Genomic DNA, 20,895 nt, shown 5'->3' with positions numbered 1-20,895 from the left:
CTGCCCGGCCACCCTGCCCCACTGCCACTGGGTATTCCGGCCACCCGCCTCCTCTGGCCCTGCTTCAGGCAAGGGTTCCCCAGCAGAGGCTGCCCGGTCATCCGAATCCCACTGCCACCAGAGGTTCCTGGCCAGGGCCACTGACTGCAAGCAGCTCAGCTACAGCTAGGGATTCCCCGGCTGAAGTTGAGATTCCGCAGCCACTTGGCCCTGCTAATGCTGGAGGTTCCTTGGCTGGAGCTGGAGCTCCCCGGCCACCTCTGGGCCTCATTAATGCTGTGGGTTCTGGGCCAGGATAGGGGATCCCCAGATGCCGCCTGGCTCAGCTGGGACTCTCCAGCCCATGCGTTACTCCGGGGCTCTTTCGTCCAGCAACATCCCTGGCCCTGCTGGACCATGGATGTTGCCGGACCAAAGAGTCCCACATTTGTGAGTTTCAACCTGTACCAGTATAGCTTATTCCTATACAGAAGGGAGATAAATTGTACAGTTATAAAGACTCCCTAGGACATATACTGATATAACCAGATTGCAAAAATCATGCCCCTTATTGAGCTAGTTATACTAGTACAAAATCTGTCTGTAGATTAGCTCTTACCCAAGCCACCACTTTTTTCTGGAAGTGCACTACATATTCTTAAAGTATTGTCCATGTTAAATATTTTTAAAGGGATATATTTAGTTTACAAGTCTGGTTTTGAATTTTAATGGAAGAATATAATGAATTACAGGTTATTTTAAAATTTGTTTACTTAACTCACTCTAATCTAGTTCACCTTTCACTTCTCTAAATGTACCCAGATGAAATATAACTACATGGTCCCAGGACAATCTAAGGCTTCCTACTGAACAGGAGAATATCAGATCAATCTGTCAATTCTCCCTCAACAAACAAAATATGTTTATCTCATACCACACTTTGCTGTACAGAGTCTTATTCTTTGGCAATATTTGAAGCTGAGTTTTTATTTAAATGAAAAGCCAAAACACCTAGAACTGCCACATGGATAACTACCCTATCAAATTATTCTAATTATCCTTTGGGACTGAATAACCTAGTTTATCAAAAATAGGCCACAGAAGGAATTTTATATTACAGAGATTACAGAATATGGTTATAATGTCCTTTGAGATTTTTTAAAATGCTTAAACTATTCTCCTGGTGGCCAAATTATGTTTAATTCAAGTTCTACATATTCTCACCCATCTCCATTGCCTCCAAAATGCTGGCAAAAAGGATTTACCTGAGGCAGTCCAAAACAAAGTTGATGCAACAAATAACAGATGGAAGATATGCAAACACAATTTAGTGAATAGTAATTGCTGCAAACACTGTCAGCAATCTATGGTTTTTCAATTGATAAACTAAGACATAATTTTTCATAGTTTACAGAATATTATTTCACTTAGTCTATAAAATGCACCAAGTTAATCCAAATATCCAAGAAATGCTACCAAGCATTCGCTTTGCTTTTCCAGTCTATTTAATCATATCATCAGCTTCCTTAATTATTAGAAATAGAACTATTTGAATATACATAATTATAGTTTTATATATTCAGTGTTTTGTTCTCTCTCCCTTTGATGCAAATAACTCTTTTTTTGAGCATTAGACTGGACTTGAACTTATCCCAAACAGTTGACAAAAGTAATTTTTTAAGTGCTTACACAAAAAGGGATAATTGTACCATTACCATATTCCTTGATTGGCTTATTAGACTCACATGTGGAATTTTCTAATTTGTATGATCTCCAGCTCAACTGATTAGGCAACTTCAGTCATTGAAGTTTGTATTAATCAGTCTGAAGAACATAAATAAAATACTTGACAATATTTTTTAAATGATGATGAAATAATCCATTTTAGAATGAATAATTGATGATTTTCCAGTATTTTTCCTATAGTATCTAATGCTATGTAATTGCTTCTTTATGTATTTTTATGGTGGTGATTATAAAAAGTCATTGAGCACTAAAAGGGTAAATCTTTCATCTGAGAAGAAAATGTACTTTCAGCAACAATACTTCATTATTCATAGGAAGGAACTGGAGCATGAAGCAGTTTGTCAAGTTTAAAATGCTTTCCTCAATACAATGCACCTTCAGAGAGTAAAATAATGAAGCATTTATTAACAAACGTCGGCTTCACTAAGGTCTTTTCCCTTTCTTTCCCCTTCCTCCAATGTGTTTTCAGATTAGTTCTCTCCTCTGTGTCAGACTACTTTGCAGCCATGTTTACTAATGATGTAAGAGAAGCAAGACAGGAAGAAATCAAGATGGAAGGTGTAGAGCCAAATGCACTGTGGGCTTTGGTTCAGTATGCATATACAGGTAATAAAAATGAAGAAAAGGAGGGTAACATTTCTCTAATATTTTGTCCATAAGTGAACATCATATTCCATTATTAGAGTTCAGATATTTGATAAAAATGGTGTACCATACAATTCAACTGCTTATTTATTAAAACTACTATTAGTGTCATTACCTAAAGCAACTCAATAGGATGTAGTCTCTCTAATTAGTCTACAAATGCTAAAATATAAGAGGCATCCTGACTGGCAAAAGGAAAAAAATTTCATAATTTTTGCACTGTATTATGAAAATTATTCACTTTTAATTTTTGGGTTGTGTGGTAAGAATGTTATTGGCTCAATCGATGTTCCATTGTATGTTCTACAAATCACTGTGTATTGATTATGAATTTTTTTCTGGTTTGATAAAAGTGTATTCTCTCTCGCTCTCTTAGTCTGTCAAAAATCTTTAGTTGTTGTTCAGAGAAAATCTGTTAGAATTACAGTAAATATTCTTTCATAAATAATGAGCACACTTCTTTTAATATTGTTAGGTCGCCTTGAATTAAAAGAAGATAATATTGAGTGCCTGTTATCGACAGCTTGCCTTCTGCAGCTTTCTCAGGTTGTGGAAGCCTGCTGTAAGTTCTTAATGAAACAGCTTCACCCATCCAACTGCCTTGGAATCCGCTCTTTTGCTGATGCACAGGGTTGCACTGACTTGCACAAAGTGGCTCACAATTTCACCATGGTATGTCTTTATTTGTAGCATCATCCATTAATTGATTTTTCTGTAGCAAGGAACATATAGAATACTAAGAGGTGAGGCCTGTTGTTGATGGGGCAAAGGCATTTTGCATATATTACATTTATAGGAAAGCTCAAGAAATTAAATATATGTAATATAATTTTTATTTGTGTGCTTTCAAAAAGGAAGTAAAAGAACAGTTTTAAATTTGTAGAATTTCAACTTCAAGCATTATTCATTTTATTGAATAATTACCATATGTTGTACATTTGAATCAGAAACCTGTAAAGCTTCCATTACTCTTTCTTTATCTCATTTGAATTATTTTGTGATTTGTAACAGTAAAAATTTTCTTTACACTAAAATGACAGCTGATTAGGCGACTTGATTTTAATGTAGTTAACAAATATTTTTTGTGAATTCTAATCGTAATAGTCATGACTTTTTTCCGATGAAAACAAATTATTTAAACCTTTCTCCCAGCATATTCGGGTGTAAAAAGTAGTGCATTCGGCTAATTTAAGTGGCAGGATTGTTTATACAAAATTTGGTATCTGTTAGGGATGTAATATTGTAGTCGATTAACTGATAAGCAAAAGCTTATGAGTTAATGCTATAGACTACATGCATTTCCCCCCATCCCTTTCCAGTAAATTTTTTAGCAGGCTGGTCAGCAGCCTGGCTCAGTCCTGCTTCGTTCCAGGTCCGGGAGGTCAGCCCCCTGCCCTACGTCTTCCCCCGACAGGAGCTGCTGCCACCCTGTACTGCTGCCTCTGTATCAGAGGCAGCAGCCTGTGGCAACAGGCAGCTGGTCCGTGAGTGGAGTTGGTTTTTAAACTGGCTCCCCTCGCAGACCATCTCTCCCGCCTGTCACCCCATGTTGCTGCCTCTGATACAGAGGCAGCAGCGCAGAGTGATGGGGCTCCTTGGGAGTTAAGTTGGAGCACACTGACTGCTGGCCCCACCTCCAGGGACTGTAGAATAGTTGAGTAACCAATAAGAATTCATAAGGTAAATCAACTATTCAGTTAACCACTATTTAACGTCACTGCTGTCTGTAGGCAATCATGAAGTATGACTTTATTTTGCACAAATCCACAAACTCTTCAAAATATATAGTAGACTTGCTTTAATGAGGTAAATGTTGATTCACTCCAAAGAGCCATTATTATTATCAGAGCTATTTAAATACTCTAATATTAATTACCTCTTTTTATGTTGGTAGTGTTCCATTTAGTCAGAAAAAAATTAATATGGTAAAATCTTTTAAAAAAAAGACTGTGACTAGAGAAACAGGGTGGGTGAGCTAATTATTGGCACATCTTTTGTTGATGAGAAAAATTGATCCAATAAAATCTATCCTCTCATCTACCTTGTTGTTCAAAATTTACTATCAGAGATTAGAATCAAAGTACCCCAGCATTCTTGGTATGTATGTAATTTAGTTCCCTTTCAGGTGGGTAGATCATTGATGCAATTAATAATGCATACATACTAAAGTGTATCAACACGTGAATAAATAGTGTATATTATATATACTAAAGAAAAAATGTAATTGGTTAAGTATGGATTGAGGACAGACCATTTATAAAACAATCAAATGAGATAAAAGAACAGAATAGGAGAGACACATGATTATGAAAAATAGTATACTTAATTGCAAGAGATGGAGAAATCATTGTATGTTATGATTTTAAAAGTTGCACAAAAGTGAACTCCTTATTTCCTCTTTGCCCAAATAGTTCCCCCTCTGAATCCCCTCCTTTCCTCCCCCCCCCAAAAAAAATCCTAGTTGTGGTACTGTCTAGTCATGGTCTTTACAAATTTACTAGTGGAATCAGAAGGTAAACAAAGTATTATTTGATGCATTTTAAAATATTAGTTTTAAGAAGGTGTACTTCCATCTGGTCTTATTATTTTTCCAGCAACTGTTGATTGTTGTCTCACTTCTCAAAAGTGACACAGCATCTTTTATAGAATCATTGAATTATAGAATACTAGAACTGGAAGAAATGTTGAGAGATCATCAATTCCAATCCCCTGCACTAATGGCAGGATTTAACGTAAACTTCCGATAATCCGGCACCTTTATGACCCGGGGGGTGCCGGATTATCAGATATGCCGGACTATCAGAAGGGGGGGCTATGACGGGGGTGGGGTGGGGTGGGAGAGTTGCGGGAAGCGGGAGGCAGAGCAGCTCATAGCCCCCCCTTCCGATAGTCCGGATATGCCTCAGGTGTCCCCGATTCAGCCGCTGCTGGTCAGTTTCAGCAGCGGCTGAATCGGGGACGCCTGCGGCAGAGCAGCTGGGGTGCTGCCGGGTTGGTCTGGTAGTGCCGCCCCTCGGTGCAGTGAGACCAATCCGGCAGCACCCCAGCTGCTCTTGGGGATGCCTGGGACAGAGCTGCTCTGCCCCAGGAGTCCCTATTCAGCTGCTGCTGAAACTGACCAGTGGCTGATTCCGGGAAGCCTGGGGCAGAGCAGCTGGGGTGCTGCTGGTTTGGTCCTGTAGCGCTGCCCCTCGGCACTGCGGGACCAACCCGGGAGTACTCCGGCTGCTCTGCTCCAGGCATCCCCAATAGCAGCTGGAGTGCTGCTGAGTTGGTCCCGCAGACCCGAGGGGTGGCACTACGGGACCAACCCAGCAGCACCCCAGCTGCTCTGGCTCCCCCTTCGCCGATACAGCTGCTAGTCAATTTCAGCAGTGGCTCAATCGGGGAAGCCGGGCGCAGAGCAGCTCCAATTGTTCGGCTGCCCTGAGCACTTCCAGGTTCCTGATGGTGCCTGACCGTCCGGAGTGCCGGAGCATTGGATGCCAGACTAATGGAGTTTTACTGTACTACTTTTAGTAAGAAGTTGTTCAATTCATAGGAAAACAGTTTTGTACTTTTAGGCCATTGTTTACTTTAGTGGCGCTTAAAGCTTTGGCATGAATCAAATTTAAATTAGCAGGATTTTAAAAAGCTTCTTTTCAAAACTAATAAGTTTTGCTAAATAGATTCTTCCCAAGGCCTTTTTAATGTTATTTAGTTCCAATTGCGACATGAAATTGAATTTTAGTAATAATGAATAATACTGAAACAGTTCCTTTTATTTTGAAACTAATGTTACTGTGGAAATGGAAGAGAAATGTATGGTCCAATTGAATCGTCAATTAAAATAAATCCCAAAGTAATTTCAATAATTTAAAAGCAATTTGAAAGAAGAAAAATGTTTAACTCTAATAAATACTGTCATTTGATACTTATTCCATTAAAATATTAAAGCATAAGAGTTAAACATACCTATACATCTGTAAATTCCATTTGTTTGTTAAAATCTATAAATTATTCATACGTCACAAATGATCATGCATTATACTGAAATTATTTCAACTGGAGAAGTTTTCATTGGTTTTGCCTTACTGTTTTGCCTTTCTTAAAGGCACTTGAGATTTGAGGTAAATTAATAGTATAAAATATTTATGTATTAATTTCAGTATATATATTTTCTTAGTTTGCTACAACCTTTTCTTTTCTAGACTGATAAAGCAGTTTGCCTTGCAGATAATTTCATTGCAGTTAAAGCAGCTAGTTAGTTTTAATGCTGTCATATTGAAAAACTGTATGAAACCATGAGTATTTTGATAAGCACCTAAATACTTTTTTTTTAATTTAAAACAGTGCTTCACTTTCAGATGAAATGGACATTTTCTCAAAATAAAATCCATTGGTGAATAATCTGTGGGCCCACTAATAGACTTTTTTTTAATCTGAACAACATCTGTTAGTGTCACTTGAAAGCATTGGCATGGTGTTAGTCAGCGCGGTGTGTCTGAAGTATAAATATAAGTAAGATTGATATGAATACTGCACCACTTCTGATTAAAAGTGTGTAAATTGCTGTTTTTCTGAAAGAACATGAGTGTTTCATTACTTTATTATTAACTATGTTGTCACTCAATTGATAGACTATTTACTCATTGTGACAAAGAATAAGAAAACTCCAGACTAGATCAGTTTTTGGACTTCAAAATTTGACAGTTCCTGAAAAGTCCTCAGGATGGAGTAAATGAAACACAGAAACAGTCTAAAGTGGTGATTGGTAGATATAGTATCATATGAACAGGCATTGTGGACCTGATTCTGATAGTGTAGGCATGTAAAATGCAATTAACAAGATTAGGTATGAAAATGCACATAATTTATCTTTTTTTATATATAGCCATCTTATTATGTAAGTATAATTTATTTTAAAAAAAAGTACCGTATATTCCGGCGTACAAGACGACCTCTGAAGTTAAAAAACATCCCCCAAAAATCGGGGGTCGTCTTGTACGCCGGATGCCCCGCCGCCGGAACCCCTCCGAGGCTTTGAAAGCCTCGGGGGAAGCCGGCGGGGGGGCATCCCAGGCGCGCATGGGCTGCCCGCCCGCCGGAGCCCCTCCGCGGCTTTGAAAGCCTCGGGGGAAGCCGGCGGCGGGGCATCCCAGGCGCGCATGGGCTGCCCCCCCGTCGGCTTCCCCCGAGGCTTTCAAAGCCGCGGAGGGGCTCCGGCGGGCGGGCAGCCCATGCGCGCCTGGGATGCCCAGCCGCCGGCTTCCCCCGAGGCTTTCAAAGCCGCGGAGGGGCTCCGGCGGGGGGGGGAGCCCAGGCGCTCCTGGCGGCTTTGCTCCCGGTGCCTCTGGTCTGCTGGGGACCATCTCCAGCAGACCAGGGACACCGGGAGCAAAGGAGGCGGAAGGGCGCTGGGGTATAAGATGAAACCCTATCTTTTAATTAAAAAGATAGGGGGTCGTCTTATACGCCCAGTCGCCCTATACGCCGGAAAATACGGTAATGAGCCACAGGACTACACAATTTAAAATGTTGCTAAACCAGCCAAAAGATTCATTTAGTTGTTTCTGTACCAGGCCATACAGAGCGAGATACTTTGTTTTGTGCCAAATCCTGGTTTTGCACTTTTGATCTTTTTCCAAAGCAGCATCTAACATACCGTAGTTCTTCTGGAGATGTCCCTATTGGTGTTCCACTCCAGGTGATGGTGTGTTGCCAAGTTTTCGCTTGGAGAGTTTTGGAGCAGTGCCCATATGGATCATGCAGACTCTGTGCCTATCTCACGTGCCGCTGGTGCTTGAAGTACTGCATACCTTAGTATAGGACCTCTTAGTTCCTTCTCAACTATCTTTAGCCTGAGACTGAGTTCAGCAGTCCCTGTTTAAAATCTGTAGTTTCAAACAAATATTTTTAGATAAGTTTGAAAGTTTGCATAGTTTAAATAGCTTAGGTTTCAGTTGCTAGTTTATGCCTCTGTTAAAAAAATCTCTAGTTTACCTCATAGTACAATTAGTTTTAGATAGCAAAAATGGGTTTTTAAAAATTGTCAACCTGCAGAGAGGCGATGTGAGTGGCTGACAGATGCAATTATTGTGTTCATTGTCTCAAGGACTCTCATGTTCCCCAGCATTGTACAGTTGCAACAAATTGAAGGCCACAATATGAAAGGATAGTGACCTGAGGCTTAAACTTATATTAATGGAGAAGTCCTCGAGACCAGCTTCCAACCCAGGACAGGAACCCTCTTCATGGCAAAAGTCACCAGTTCCCTCATCATCCAGGTCCCTGAATACAAAAGGCCATAAAAACCTGCCATCTTCATCACCTCAAAGAAAGCAGACCAGAAAAAACCTATTGTCTACTAGATTGCTTTCATTGATGCCAGCCACACCAAGACTCAGCACTTATGATGCTCCAGGCACCTCTGGCCCCACTTGCCCAGTGGCCATTGTTAACATCTGCCATTTAAGTGCCGATGATAATAGGTCTAAGCCTCCTTACTCCACCATGGCATCATTGGCACCTCCAAAGAAGACAGCCCCAACAACTGCGCCAATCCCCATGACACAGCCCAGTGACAGTACACAATGGCACTAACACAATCCATGTTGGTACTAGCCCACGCCACACTCTGAGCACCACAATACAGGCAGTCCCCGACTTACACGGATCCAACTTACGTCGGATCCGCAGTTACAAACACGGACTGCGGGACCGCACGGTCCCGCCGCCCGAGTACTCTCCGGCAAGAAAAGCTGCTCTGCGTCTCCCTGGTCTGCAGACCAGGAAGACGCGGAGCAAAGGGGCGCGCCTGGGCTGCCCCCCTGCCGGCTTCCCCTGCGGCTTTGCAAAGCCGTGGGGGAAGCCGGCAGGGGGGCAGCCCAGGCGCACCTAGGCTGCTCCGCTGCGCGAGCCCTCCCCCCACCCCCCGCGGCTTTACAAAGCCGCGGGGGAAGCCGGCAGGGGGGCAGCCCAGGGAGCCTGGGCTGCTCCACTGCGCGAGCCCCTCCGCAACTTTGCAAAGCCGCGGGGGAAGCCGGCAGAGGGGCAGCCCAGGGCGCCTGGGCTGCTCCGCTGCCCGAGCCCCTCCGCGGCTTTGCAAAGCCACAGGGGAAGCTGGCAGGGGGGCAGCCCAGGCGCGCTGCGGCTGTCCCGCTGCCGGCGTCCTCAGAGGCTTTGCTCCCTGTCTCCCTGGTCTGCTGGTCTCCAGCAGACTAGGGAGACTGGGAGCAAAGCCCGGAGGACCCGGGCGGCGGGACCGCGGTGCGTCTCGGTCCGCCGCCCGCGTCTTCCTGATCTGCTGGGGGAGGGGGTGCACAGCATCCCAGTTGCTCTGCCTCGGGCTTCCTGGAATCAGCCGCTGATCAGTTTCAGCAGCAGCTGACTTGGGGACGCTTGGGGTTCTTAAGTTGATTCTGTATGTAAGTCGGAACTGGCGGTCAGTTTCAGCAGCGGCTGAATCTGGACGCCAGTTCCGACTTACATACAAATTCAACTTAAGAACAAACCTACAGTCCCTATCTTGTACGTAACCCGGGGACTGCCTGTATTTTATTCACCACAAAACCTTTTTTTCTCCTTCAAGTGGTGTTCCTTTGGGTGCTTCACTCAGGTGTCAGTACATATTTGTGTCGGCAGTCGGAGATTTTTAGCCTAGCACTGCCTCCTGGTAGCAGTCTCTTGCTGTTTTTGTCTGTTAGCTATATACGCAGCATGGGTTCACTGCGGACGGAGTTTCAAGAAGTGCTCTCCTCATTAAACAGATAAAAAATTAGTTGTTCATAGGTTTTAGTGGCTTTAGTAGTTAGTTCATGGTCTCTTTAAAAAGAAAAACACATTACTCCCTGTTTTATTTCCCTTGCTCTAAGTTCTTTGTCCTAGTTTATCAGTATTCTTCTGGGTTCAAAAAATGCAACTCATGCAGAAATTCAGTGCCCACTTCAGATAGCCATGTCTCATGTATAAAGTGTCTAGATGAAGGCCATGTGGCACATAAATGTCCACATTGCCAGAGTATGACTGCCAGGGCCAGTAAAGACTGGGAGAAGAGGCTTAAAAACCTGCTGTGTCAGAAATCTCTCCAACCACCAGAAGTAAAGACAACTGCTTCCTCAGAACCTACAGCTCCGAGAAAAAGGGCCAGTTCACCTCCCATACGAGATTCTTGTAAGCCCTGAGCTTCCCTGGCATGGTCTGTACCAGCTGCATTGTCAACATCATGTGTCACATAATCTCCAATGCTGTCAGCCTCTGGCACAGCACTAAAACGGCACCTACAAAAGGCTACAAGTCAGAACTTAAGAGAGAGGATACCACTCCTGCCCCAATGACATTGGTACCCACAAAGAGGGGTATGCCACTCCCATTGGTGCTGACAGACATGAGAACACTGCCACAACCAGTGGAATCCTGGCATGCAGAGACATTGACGCACACTCCAGCACCACAAGTGCCAAAGCCAAGAAGACATGAAACAGAGCCCTAGTATGAATGACACAATCATCAGTGCATTTTTCACCAGTGCGTTCTTCAAGACTTGAGCAACATAGCCCAAACTGGTGCTCCTCTGAAAATATTTCCTTCTCCCCATCTCTTATAATCCCAGATTCCAGGGCTCAATGCCAGACATAGGAGCCGTTTCTCCTCCCAGCACTCATCACCAACTGGCTCAGTCATTTTGTGGTATTCAAACAGGCACAGACCACTGTACCACCATCCTCAATACCCTTGCTTCAGTCATCCATGGCTTTATCCACCTCAACAGTATCAACCCCAGTGGCCACCAGAGTTCCTTCTAAACTGCAAGGCAGCACAATTTCACAAGTGATTAATCAGCCCCGTCCAGTCAGAGGCTCCTGCAAGGAGCTGATTGACTGGGCAGGGCTGATTACTCACCTGTGAAGCTGTGCTGCCCTGCAGTTTAGAGGGAACCATGGGGACAACATCATACTCGACCATTAATTTGGCACCGATCTCAACAATCAACTGTGGCTACCCTGATGTGCGCTTTCCAAAGTCTCCTCCACAGACTGCTCAGTCTTCTCCAATCAATGTCGTGCCATCACCTTCAGCCACAACCCATACAGGTTCTGTAGAGGAAGATGACGACTTACCCCATTCTGACTCGGGTAGCCAGTGTCCACCATAGTAGTCCTCCTCATCCCCCTGATGAGGCAGTGTTTCCTTCCTCTTCCTCTCTCCCAGCTGACGACGTGAAACAATTAAAAAAATTGTTTGAAAGGGTAGCACAGTCGCAAGACAGCCTTACAAGAGGTACAAGAAAAGCAGCACAAGTTGCTAAAAATTCTACAGCCCACCACATCATCCAAGCTAGCACAACCAATAGTCAAAGCTATCCTAGGACCATCAGAAGCCATATGGCAGACACCGGCCTCTATTCCACTGACTAATCATAGGGCCAATAGAAAGTACTTTGTCCCAGCTAAGGGGATGGACTTTCTTTTCTCCCACCCCCAGCCAAATTCCTGGTGTAGATTCCTTCCGTCACTGCTCCAGATAGCCACAATTTAAATCAACACCCCAGGATATAAAACACAAAAGGCTTGACCTTTCTGGGAGAAAAATCTATTCTTCGGCTATGCTCGAGTTTAGAATTTCTAACTATACAGTTCTCCTTGCTAATTATTCCATTATACTAGATTACAGGAGTTGCTAAATGGCCTACCTGAATAAAAGAAAATATTCTATACATGGCAACTACTTTATATTAGTGGAAGAAATATACAGCACAGTGCATCGCCAAACAAACTAATGGAACATCTGCATCTTTCCCACTACTCTTAGATTACCTCCTAGAATTAAAACAATCGGGCCTCTCCATCACTTCAGTGAGGGCCCACCTAGTGACTATCACCATTTTTCATCAGAAGATCTTTGCTTACCCAATCACCAAATGATTCCTTGGGAGCATTCAAACCCTCTACCTGGATGTGAGTCCACCCACTCTTGACATGAAAAGGCCCTAGCTTTCTATTTGGACTCTGAAACTCTTTGTGTCTATTGTTGAATGCTCCAAGGATTACATCCACAAAGAGTCACTCTAAAAAGATAGATGGGTGCATTCGTTTATGTTATCAACAAATAGACACATAGCCGCCTGTCATGGTTGCCTTCTTTCAAGGTGCCACTTGATGTGCTAAGATATGGCTACCTTTTCTGCCAGCATGTGCCCTCTTTAATCTGTCTTCTTGAGCCAGGCTCTTAAACATCCTTTAGCACACACACAGGCAGGGCCATATCCTGCTACAAAAAGACACAGACACCGAGATCACTTGTAGGAAGACTCAGCATAATGAACTCATCCCAGTACTCAGGTGCCCACTTCTTTGGAGTGCAGGTCCAAAGTTATATCGTCTTGAACAGTATAGAAAAGTCTTGACAGAATAAGCTCATAAAAATTTGCCCTTTTCCTCAATGTGAAGAGAGATGTGCACATTTCCTTCCCCTCCCCTATTTAGAAATTGCATGAACCTGGGTTCAGAATAAGCAAAACCAAGTTTATTAACTAGAAAAAGTTGATTTTAAGAGGCTATAAGAGATAAATAGAACAAAGCAGATTACTGAGTAGATAAAACAGAATACACAAGCGAAGGTGAACACACTTAAGAGAGGTGTTGCAAATATAATTTCTTACCCGAAATATTATTTTAGGCAGGTTGCAAAGTTTCTGTAGCTTAGTGTTCTAGTTATACCCCTTTTTCAGACTGGATCCCTTCGCACTCTGGACTGCCCCCTTGTTTTCCTTTCATGTGTCTTTAGCTGTCTTTCTTCTTGGACAGGCAGACAAATGGAGTAGAGTCACATTTGCCTTTCTCCCCATCCTTAAATAAAGATTCCTGCTTTACATAAAACTTAATTCCCAAACTTGCCCCTCTTCCCACTTTTAATGGAAAATTACAAGTCCAAGATAATTATTAGTATCAAATGACAGATTGACCTGACCTAGTTAAGACACCTATCAGAAAGGAGAGAGATTAGTATCTTCGCAATCTTGTTGTTTCTTCCTAATGTCCTCTTGAGTCTTGTGGTCTGATGGATGTCTCCCATATATACCCCCAGATGTAATTATTACATAGTCCATATTCCTAACTTTAGATACAGAAATGATACATGCCTTTAAATTAGATAACCACATTCAGTAAATCATAGTCATTCCAATGATATCTTATGTGAGCCATCTTGCATAAAGTAAATCTCCGCTATGTCATATTCATATCATAAGCATATTTTCATGAAAGAATATGGAGTGTAATGTCACACTTCCATCGGCAGTGAAGACATAGTCTACTAGGTCCATGTCATTTAGCTTTCCTAAATAGCATCCCCCTTTTGTGGACGTCTGCAAAGCCGCCACGTGTGTTTCTGAACACATTTTTGCCAAAAATTATGCCAGGGCTCCAGGGGCCACAGTGATACAGTACATGCCGAGGGCCGCAACTTAAGTGTGGTTGCATATGCATGGAAATATACGTGCAAATAGCTTCTTTCACACTGACAGGCATGCATACAAAGATTAAAGCAAGATGACACAACACACAGGCCCCATTTAAGTGAGTTCTGCTGATATTAATAAAATGCAATATTTACTCAATTTCTACCCATATGACAGCACTTTTATTGAGCAATGACAGTCGAGCAATGACAGCAATTTATCTGCTAAAATGCATATCAACAGAAGACCATTATATTGAATTCTTTTTTGTTTTAGCTCCCACCCACATGTTGAGCTCCCACTCACATGGGCCATGTGTTGAGTCCTGCGTAAACCTAAACTGCACCGCAGGCTGCAAACAAATGGGCTGTGGGCCCCATGGACCACGTGTTGAGTAGCTCTGCATTATGCAATTATGCAAGACCCTAGAGTACATACCTGATATGACCTATGGTTTACTATGCATAGTTATCTTACCAACTCTGAAGCCACTACCATCTGAAAAGAGCACTTATGTACAGTCATCTAGAGTGGAGAACATACAAGGACATATTAAAAAATGAAGGTTACTCACCTTGTGCAGTAACTGAAGTTCAAGATGTGTCCCCCTGTGGCTGTTCTCCTACATGCCCCCTCCCCTCTACTTCAGAATCTGAAGCACACACTGTGATAGAGAGGGACCTAAGAGTTCTGAGTCACACACAATACTTCCAACACCAGTGTTATGCGAGATAAGCACCGTGAGTGTACACCATATGGGCACTGCTGCAAAACTCTCCAACTGAACGTTGAGGGACACATCATCACCTGGAATGGAGCAGCCATAGGGATGCACATTTTGAAGAACTTCAGTTACACAATTTGTTGGGGAGAAGTCAGCATGTTTTCTGCAAAGGGAAATCATGTCTGACTAATCGACTAGAGTTCTTTGAGGGTATCAACAAGCATGTGGACAAGGGGGATCCAGTGGATATAATGTACTTAAATTTCCAGAAAGCCTTTGACAAGGTCCCTCACCAAAGGCTCTTAAATAAAATAAGTTGTCATAGGATAAGAAGAAAGGTCCTCTCATGGATTGATAACTGGTTAAACAATAAGAAACAAAGGGTAGGAATAAATAGTCAGATTTCTGAATGAAGAAAGGTAACTAGCGGTATCCCCCAAGGGTCTGTATGGGGACCAATCCTATTCAACCTTTTATACATGATCTGGAGAAAGGGGTAAATAGTGAGGTCACAAAATTTTCAGATGATACTAAACTGCTCAAAATAGTTAAGACCAAAGCAGACTATAAAGATCTTCAAAAAGATCTCACCAAACTAAGTGATTGGTCAGCAAAATGGCAAATGAAATTTAATGTTGATAAATGTAAAGTAATGCATATTGGAAAAAATAAGCCCTACTATCCATACAAAATGGTGGAGACTAATTTAGCTATAACTACTCGAGGGAAATCTTGGAGCCATCGTGGATAGTTCTCTGAAAACATCCACACAATGTGCATCATCAGTCAAAAAAAGGAAATAGAATGTTAGGAGTCATTTAAAAAGGTATAGAGAATAAGTCAGAGAATATCCTTTGCCCCTATATAAATCCAGATGTGGTCACCTTATCTCCAAAAAAATACCTTATTGCTGAAAAAAGTTCAGAATAGAGCAACAAAAATGATTAGGGACTTGGCACAGCTGCCATATGAAAAGAGATTTAAAAGACAGGGACTTTTCATCTTGGAAAATAGAAGACTAAGGACAGGGTATGATAAAAGTCTATAAAAACATGACTGATGTGGAGAAAGTAAATAAAGGAAAATTATTTTATTGCTCCCATAGCACAAGAACTAGAGATCACCAAATGAAATTAATAGGTAGCAGGTTTAAAACAAACAAAAGGAAAGTATTTCTTCGCATAGTCAGCTTGTAGAACTATTTGCCAGAGGATGTTGTGAAGACCAGGACTTTAACAAGGTTCAAAAAAGAACTAAATAAATTCATGGAGAATAGGTCCATTAATGCTTATTAGCCAGGATGGGGAGAAATGGTGTCCCTAACGTCTGTTTGTCAGAGGCTGGGAATAGGAGACAGGGGAAGGATCACTTGATGATTACCTATTCTTTTCATTCCCCCTGGGGCACCTGGCATTGGCCACAGTCAGAAGACAGGATACTGGGCTAGATGAACTTTTGGTCTGACTCACTATGGCCATTCTTATGTTTTTATGTTCTTGTGATTGCTTTATAACAATAATATGTAGTTCTTACATAGTTTCTTCATGTATAGGTCATCATGTGCTGTATAAAAGAGGGTGAGTGTAAAAGTTTAGGCAAGTTTCTTGTACCTACAGAATGGCAAAACTGGGAAGAGAATCCAGAACTCCAGACATTGTCTTGTGACCCATCTGGTCACCTATGTAGCCTCTAATTATCCTCAATCCATTAAGAAAAAATCCATTTTTATTCTCTTTTAGTTCTTTAGAAAGCAGTTGATAAAGAAGGCTGAGGGATTTGGGCTTGTTTAGTCTACAGAAGAGAAGACTGAGAGCAGACTTGACAGCAACTATTAACTACCTGAAGGGAGGTTCCAAAGAGGATGGAGAGAGACTGTTCTCAGTAGTGACAGATGGCAGAAGAAGGAGTACTGGTCTCAAGTTGCAGTGAGGGAGGTCTACGTTGGATATTAGGAAAATTATTTTAGCAAGAGGGTTGTTGAAGCACTGGAATGGATTACCTGAGGAGGTGGTAGAATCTCCATCTCTAGAGGTTTTTAAGTCCCGGCTTGACAAAGCCCTGGCTGGGATGATTTAGTTAGGGTTGGTCCTGCTTTGGGCAGGGGGTTGGACTCAATGACCTCCTGAGGTCTCTTCCAACCCTCTGATTCTATGTACCTAGTTACTCAGTGAAATATCTAGCTTTTCTTTCTTTTAAAAAATGTGAAGCAAAGGGAAGTAAGTGTTTTCAAACAACAGAAATATGGTCTGTACTACTTTCAGGGCTTGAAAAACCCATTTGCGTATCATGAATAGGAAACTTTCTCTAGGCAGGTTCCATCAACTTCTACAGAATCCAGTCTTATGTTCTGTTAATTTTTAGTTTTCTAGACTTTGAAGTTCCAAAAAAAAAAAAAAAAAAAAAAACCCCTTCTGAGTCAAGTTCCCTGTAAGTGTCTGTGCAGCTTGCTATTTATTAAGCCCCGTTCAGGGGGCTGTAGTTGGGAGTGATGCCTCTGCCTATGCCCCAAAGCTGATGAAGTGGGTCCTTGCTCCTCTTGCCCCAGCATAGAGCTGCTGTGGCCAGGCATGAGGGGCCCCTCCCCACTGGTCCTAGCAAGGAGTTGCTGCACCAGGGGCAGCTCTGTGATGGGACTGGTGGGGAAGCAGCCAACAGCAAGTCTTGCTTCTAGATGGAGGGGCAATGGGACACTGAGTGTTCCCCTTACCTGAGCACCAGCTCCACACTCCCATTGGCTGGTTCCCACAAATGCTCAAGGTGAGAGCAGCATGCACAGTGTGTTGCGGAGCCTCATGTCCTCCCAGGAGCTAGATCAGCTGGCCACTTCCAGGGTTTAGTGCAGTGCCCCAGGATAGGCAGGCACTAAGCTGCCTGCCTTTGTGTTACTGACTAGAAGCAGTCCAGGTAGCTTAAACCCCAAACCTCTGCCCCAGACCAGGTCTAAGCCCTCCCAAACCCAGAACCATCTCCTGCACCCCAAGCCACTAATCCTTGGCTCCAATCCAAAGACCACAAAGCCTAAGTCATTCCCCAAACTTGGAACCCCCTCTTGTACCCCAAGCCCCTCATCCGCAGGCCGAGCCTAGAGCCCTCATCCCCTCCTGCATCTCAACCACTGCCTCAACCCTCTTCTGAATTCCAAATCCTTGGCCTCAGTCTGGAGCTCTCTTCTGCCCCACAAACCCTTCATCTGGGCTATGTCTACACTACAGACTTCTTCCGCAAAAAGCTTTTTGAGGAAGAGATCTTCTGCAAAAACTTTTTGCACAAGAGTGCGTCCACACTGCAAAGCGCAATGAAAAAGTGATGTGCTTTTGCAAAAGAGAGCGTCCAAACTGCATGGATGCTCTCTCAAAAGGAAACTGGTTGCTATGCACAGAATGGCCACCAGGGCAGCTGTGCTTTTCTCAATTTCCTCTTTTTGCACAAAAAACTCCTGTTCCCTGTCCGCACACACCTTTTTGCACAAGGAGTTATTCCTCATAGAAGGAGGAATACCTATACCACAAAAACCCCTCTGTTCTTTCGTTTTACTAGTGCAAAAACGCGCTTGAGGTGTGGACGCTCTGCAAGTTTTTGCACAAAAACTCTGTAGTGTAGACCTAGCCCTGGAGCCCCACTCTAGAGACCACACCCCCATCTGGAACTCTCACCCCCTTCTGCATCCCAACTACCTACCTCAGCCTGGAGCCTTCTCCCAAACCCCCATTTAGAGACCTCACCCCGACTAGGGATGTAATTGTATAGCCAATTAACTAAGAAGCAAAAGCTTATAGGTTAATGCTATAAACTGCATGCATTTCCACCCCCCACCCCTTGCACTGGGTCCTGGACCTACCCCCGCTGTGGCTTTGCATTTAAACTGTATTAGGAGCCAGGTGGGCAGGCAGCCCGGCTCAGTTCTGGCTTGTGCTCGGTCTGGGAGTTCAGACCCTTCCCCCCGGACAGGGGCTGCCCAGTGACTATAGAATAGTCAACTAACCAATAAGAATTCATGAGTTTAATTGACTATTCAGTTAACTGATATTTAACATCCCTATCCCCAACCCCTCAGCCCCACCCACATCACACACACTCTGTGTGTTGAATAACTTTGGTTATGTGATACATTATGTGCACCAATATGGAGGTGATGTAAGTCATTCTGCACATGGACATAAAAAATTAGCATAATCTCGACTGCGTGCTATTCCACTCGCCAGCTGATTCAAACCAGGAAGTGCGCTCCGGGAAGCGGTAGTTCGAATCAAACCTCTTCGTTCGAAATAACGTTACCATTTTTTGAGGAGTAACATTAGTTCGAACCAAGGGGTTTGATTCGAACTACCACGTCCCGGAGCGCACTTCCTGGTTCGAATTAGTTGGCGAGTGGAATAGCATGTGGGCAAGATTATGCTAATGAAGCGCGGGATATTTAAATCCCCACTTCATTAGCAATTTCGGTCAGCTACATTTGCATCCCTAGTTCGAACTCGGGAGCAAGTGTAGACGTACCCTGAGTTCCCTTAATTCGTCAATATCTTTCTGGTAATTACATGCACAGAACCGAACACAATAATTAATGTATTGCCAGATCCATAGTAAAAATAATCATCTTCCTCTGTGATAAGTCCAGTTCTTATGCAATCCAAAACTGTAATGGACATTTTTATTGCCATTTTGTATTGCAAATTCATATCTCATATGCAATGCCATTTTTAGCAGTATTTCTCTCCAGCGCTCTTGGGTTTTGTTCTTATTAAATCTGTGTTTTGAGTTATTGAATTATTTTTCTTCTGAGATATTAACTTGCCCTTTTCAAAATTGAAGATCTTTGCAATTTAGTATTTTCTGTATATTTCACTAACATGCAGCTTACTGCTTTTAAATCAAATGAAGATATTAAATAGGGCTAGTCTTAACTCTGATGTCTGCACAGTCTCCTTATTGAATTCACAGCCACCTCATGGATATTTTGGTTTTTATTTTTATTTTTTTAAAAGTGTTTCAGACAGTTTTCAGTCTATATATTTAATTTCAATTAATTTTGAGAGTAAGATTAAAGATAAAATCAAATGCTTTTCAAAAATTCAGCTACATAATGTCTGCTAAATTTTGGACTTGATCATGAAGTTACTACTATCTCTGAATAAAAAGAAACATATAGATGAGCTATTCCAAGAGCAGATCACATTGGGTACATCTACACTAAAATAAAAAAACAGCAGCACTGAGTCTCAGAGCCTGTATCAGCCCAATCCTAGACCAAACATCTACAGTGCCATTTGAAAGCTCTCCAAATCCAGCTCAGCTGACCTGGGTGAGCTACAGCTCTTCCACTGCATTGTTCATATACTTATTTTGATTCATAGACACTTTCCACCTTATGCCTTCTTGTTCCCCTGCAAAGGAGGATTCAGGAGTTGTGATCTTGCTATTTTCAGTGGTATTAAAAAAGCATTCAAGTTTGATAAGAACATAAGAAGTGCCATACTGAGTCAGACCAAAGGTCCATCTAGCCCAGTATCCTGTCAGCTGACAGTGGGCAATATCAGATGCCCCAGAGGGAGGGATCACAACAAGTAATCCTTATGTGATCCCTCCCCTGTCATCCACCTCCAGAGAAACAGAGACTAGGGATACCATTCCTACCCATCCTGGCTAATAGCCATTGATGGACCTAACCTCCATGAATCTATCTAATTCTTTTTTGAGCCCTTTTAAAGTTCTAGCCTTCACTGTGTCCTCTGACAAGAAGTTCCATCAGTGACTGTGCACTGAATAAAGAAAATCTTTCTATTGTTTGTTTTAAACCTGCTGCCTCTTAATTTCATTTGGTGACCCCTAGCTATTTTATCGTGGGAATAAATAAATAACTTTTCCGTATTCACTTTTTCCATGCCAGTTATGATTTTATAGACCTCTATTGTATCCCCTTTTAATCTCCTCTTCTAACTGAAAAGTCCAAGTCTCTTTAATTTCTCTTCATATGGGACCCGTTCCAAACCCCTAATTATTTTTGTTGCCCTTTTCTGAATCTTTTCCAATACCAGTATATCTTTTTTAAGATTAGGTGACCACATCTGTACACAAAATTCAAGATGTGGTTGTACCATGGTTTTATATAGAAGCAATAAGATATTTTCTATCTTATTCTCTACCTTTTTTTTAATGACTCCTAACATTCCATTTGCTTTTTTGACTGCCGCTGCACACTGAGTGGATGTTTTCAGAGAACTATCCACAGTGACTCCAAGATCTTTCTCCTGAGTAGTTATAGAAAAATTAGTCTCCATCATATTGTGTGTATATGTAGTTGGGATTATTTTTTCCAATATGCATTACTTTACATTTATCAACATGGAATTTCATTTGCCATTTTGTT

The 20,895-nt window shown here is 42.4% G+C and overlaps 1 protein-coding gene across 9 annotated transcripts in view; it reads left to right on the top strand.

Moving 5' to 3' along the window:
- KLHL5 (kelch like family member 5) overlaps nucleotides 1–20,895 on the top strand; it is a 158,324-nt gene that overhangs the window by 64,771 nt on the left and 72,658 nt on the right. For all 9 annotated transcript variants that reach the window (XM_075930567.1, XM_075930569.1, XM_025187964.2 and 6 more), the window contains 2 exons: nucleotides 2,195–2,331; nucleotides 2,846–3,042. In XM_075930567.1, coding sequence (XP_075786682.1) covers nucleotides 2,195–2,331; nucleotides 2,846–3,042 — 334 coding nt within the window. The remainder of the gene's footprint in view (nucleotides 1–2,194; nucleotides 2,332–2,845; nucleotides 3,043–20,895) is intronic.

This window comes from Pelodiscus sinensis, chromosome 5, assembly GCF_049634645.1.
Source record: "Pelodiscus sinensis isolate JC-2024 chromosome 5, ASM4963464v1, whole genome shotgun sequence".
NCBI classification, from domain to species: Eukaryota; Metazoa; Chordata; order Testudines; family Trionychidae; genus Pelodiscus; species Pelodiscus sinensis.
The sequence above is the reverse complement of the archived record's forward strand: the minus strand, read 5'-3'. Positions and strand labels throughout refer to the sequence as shown.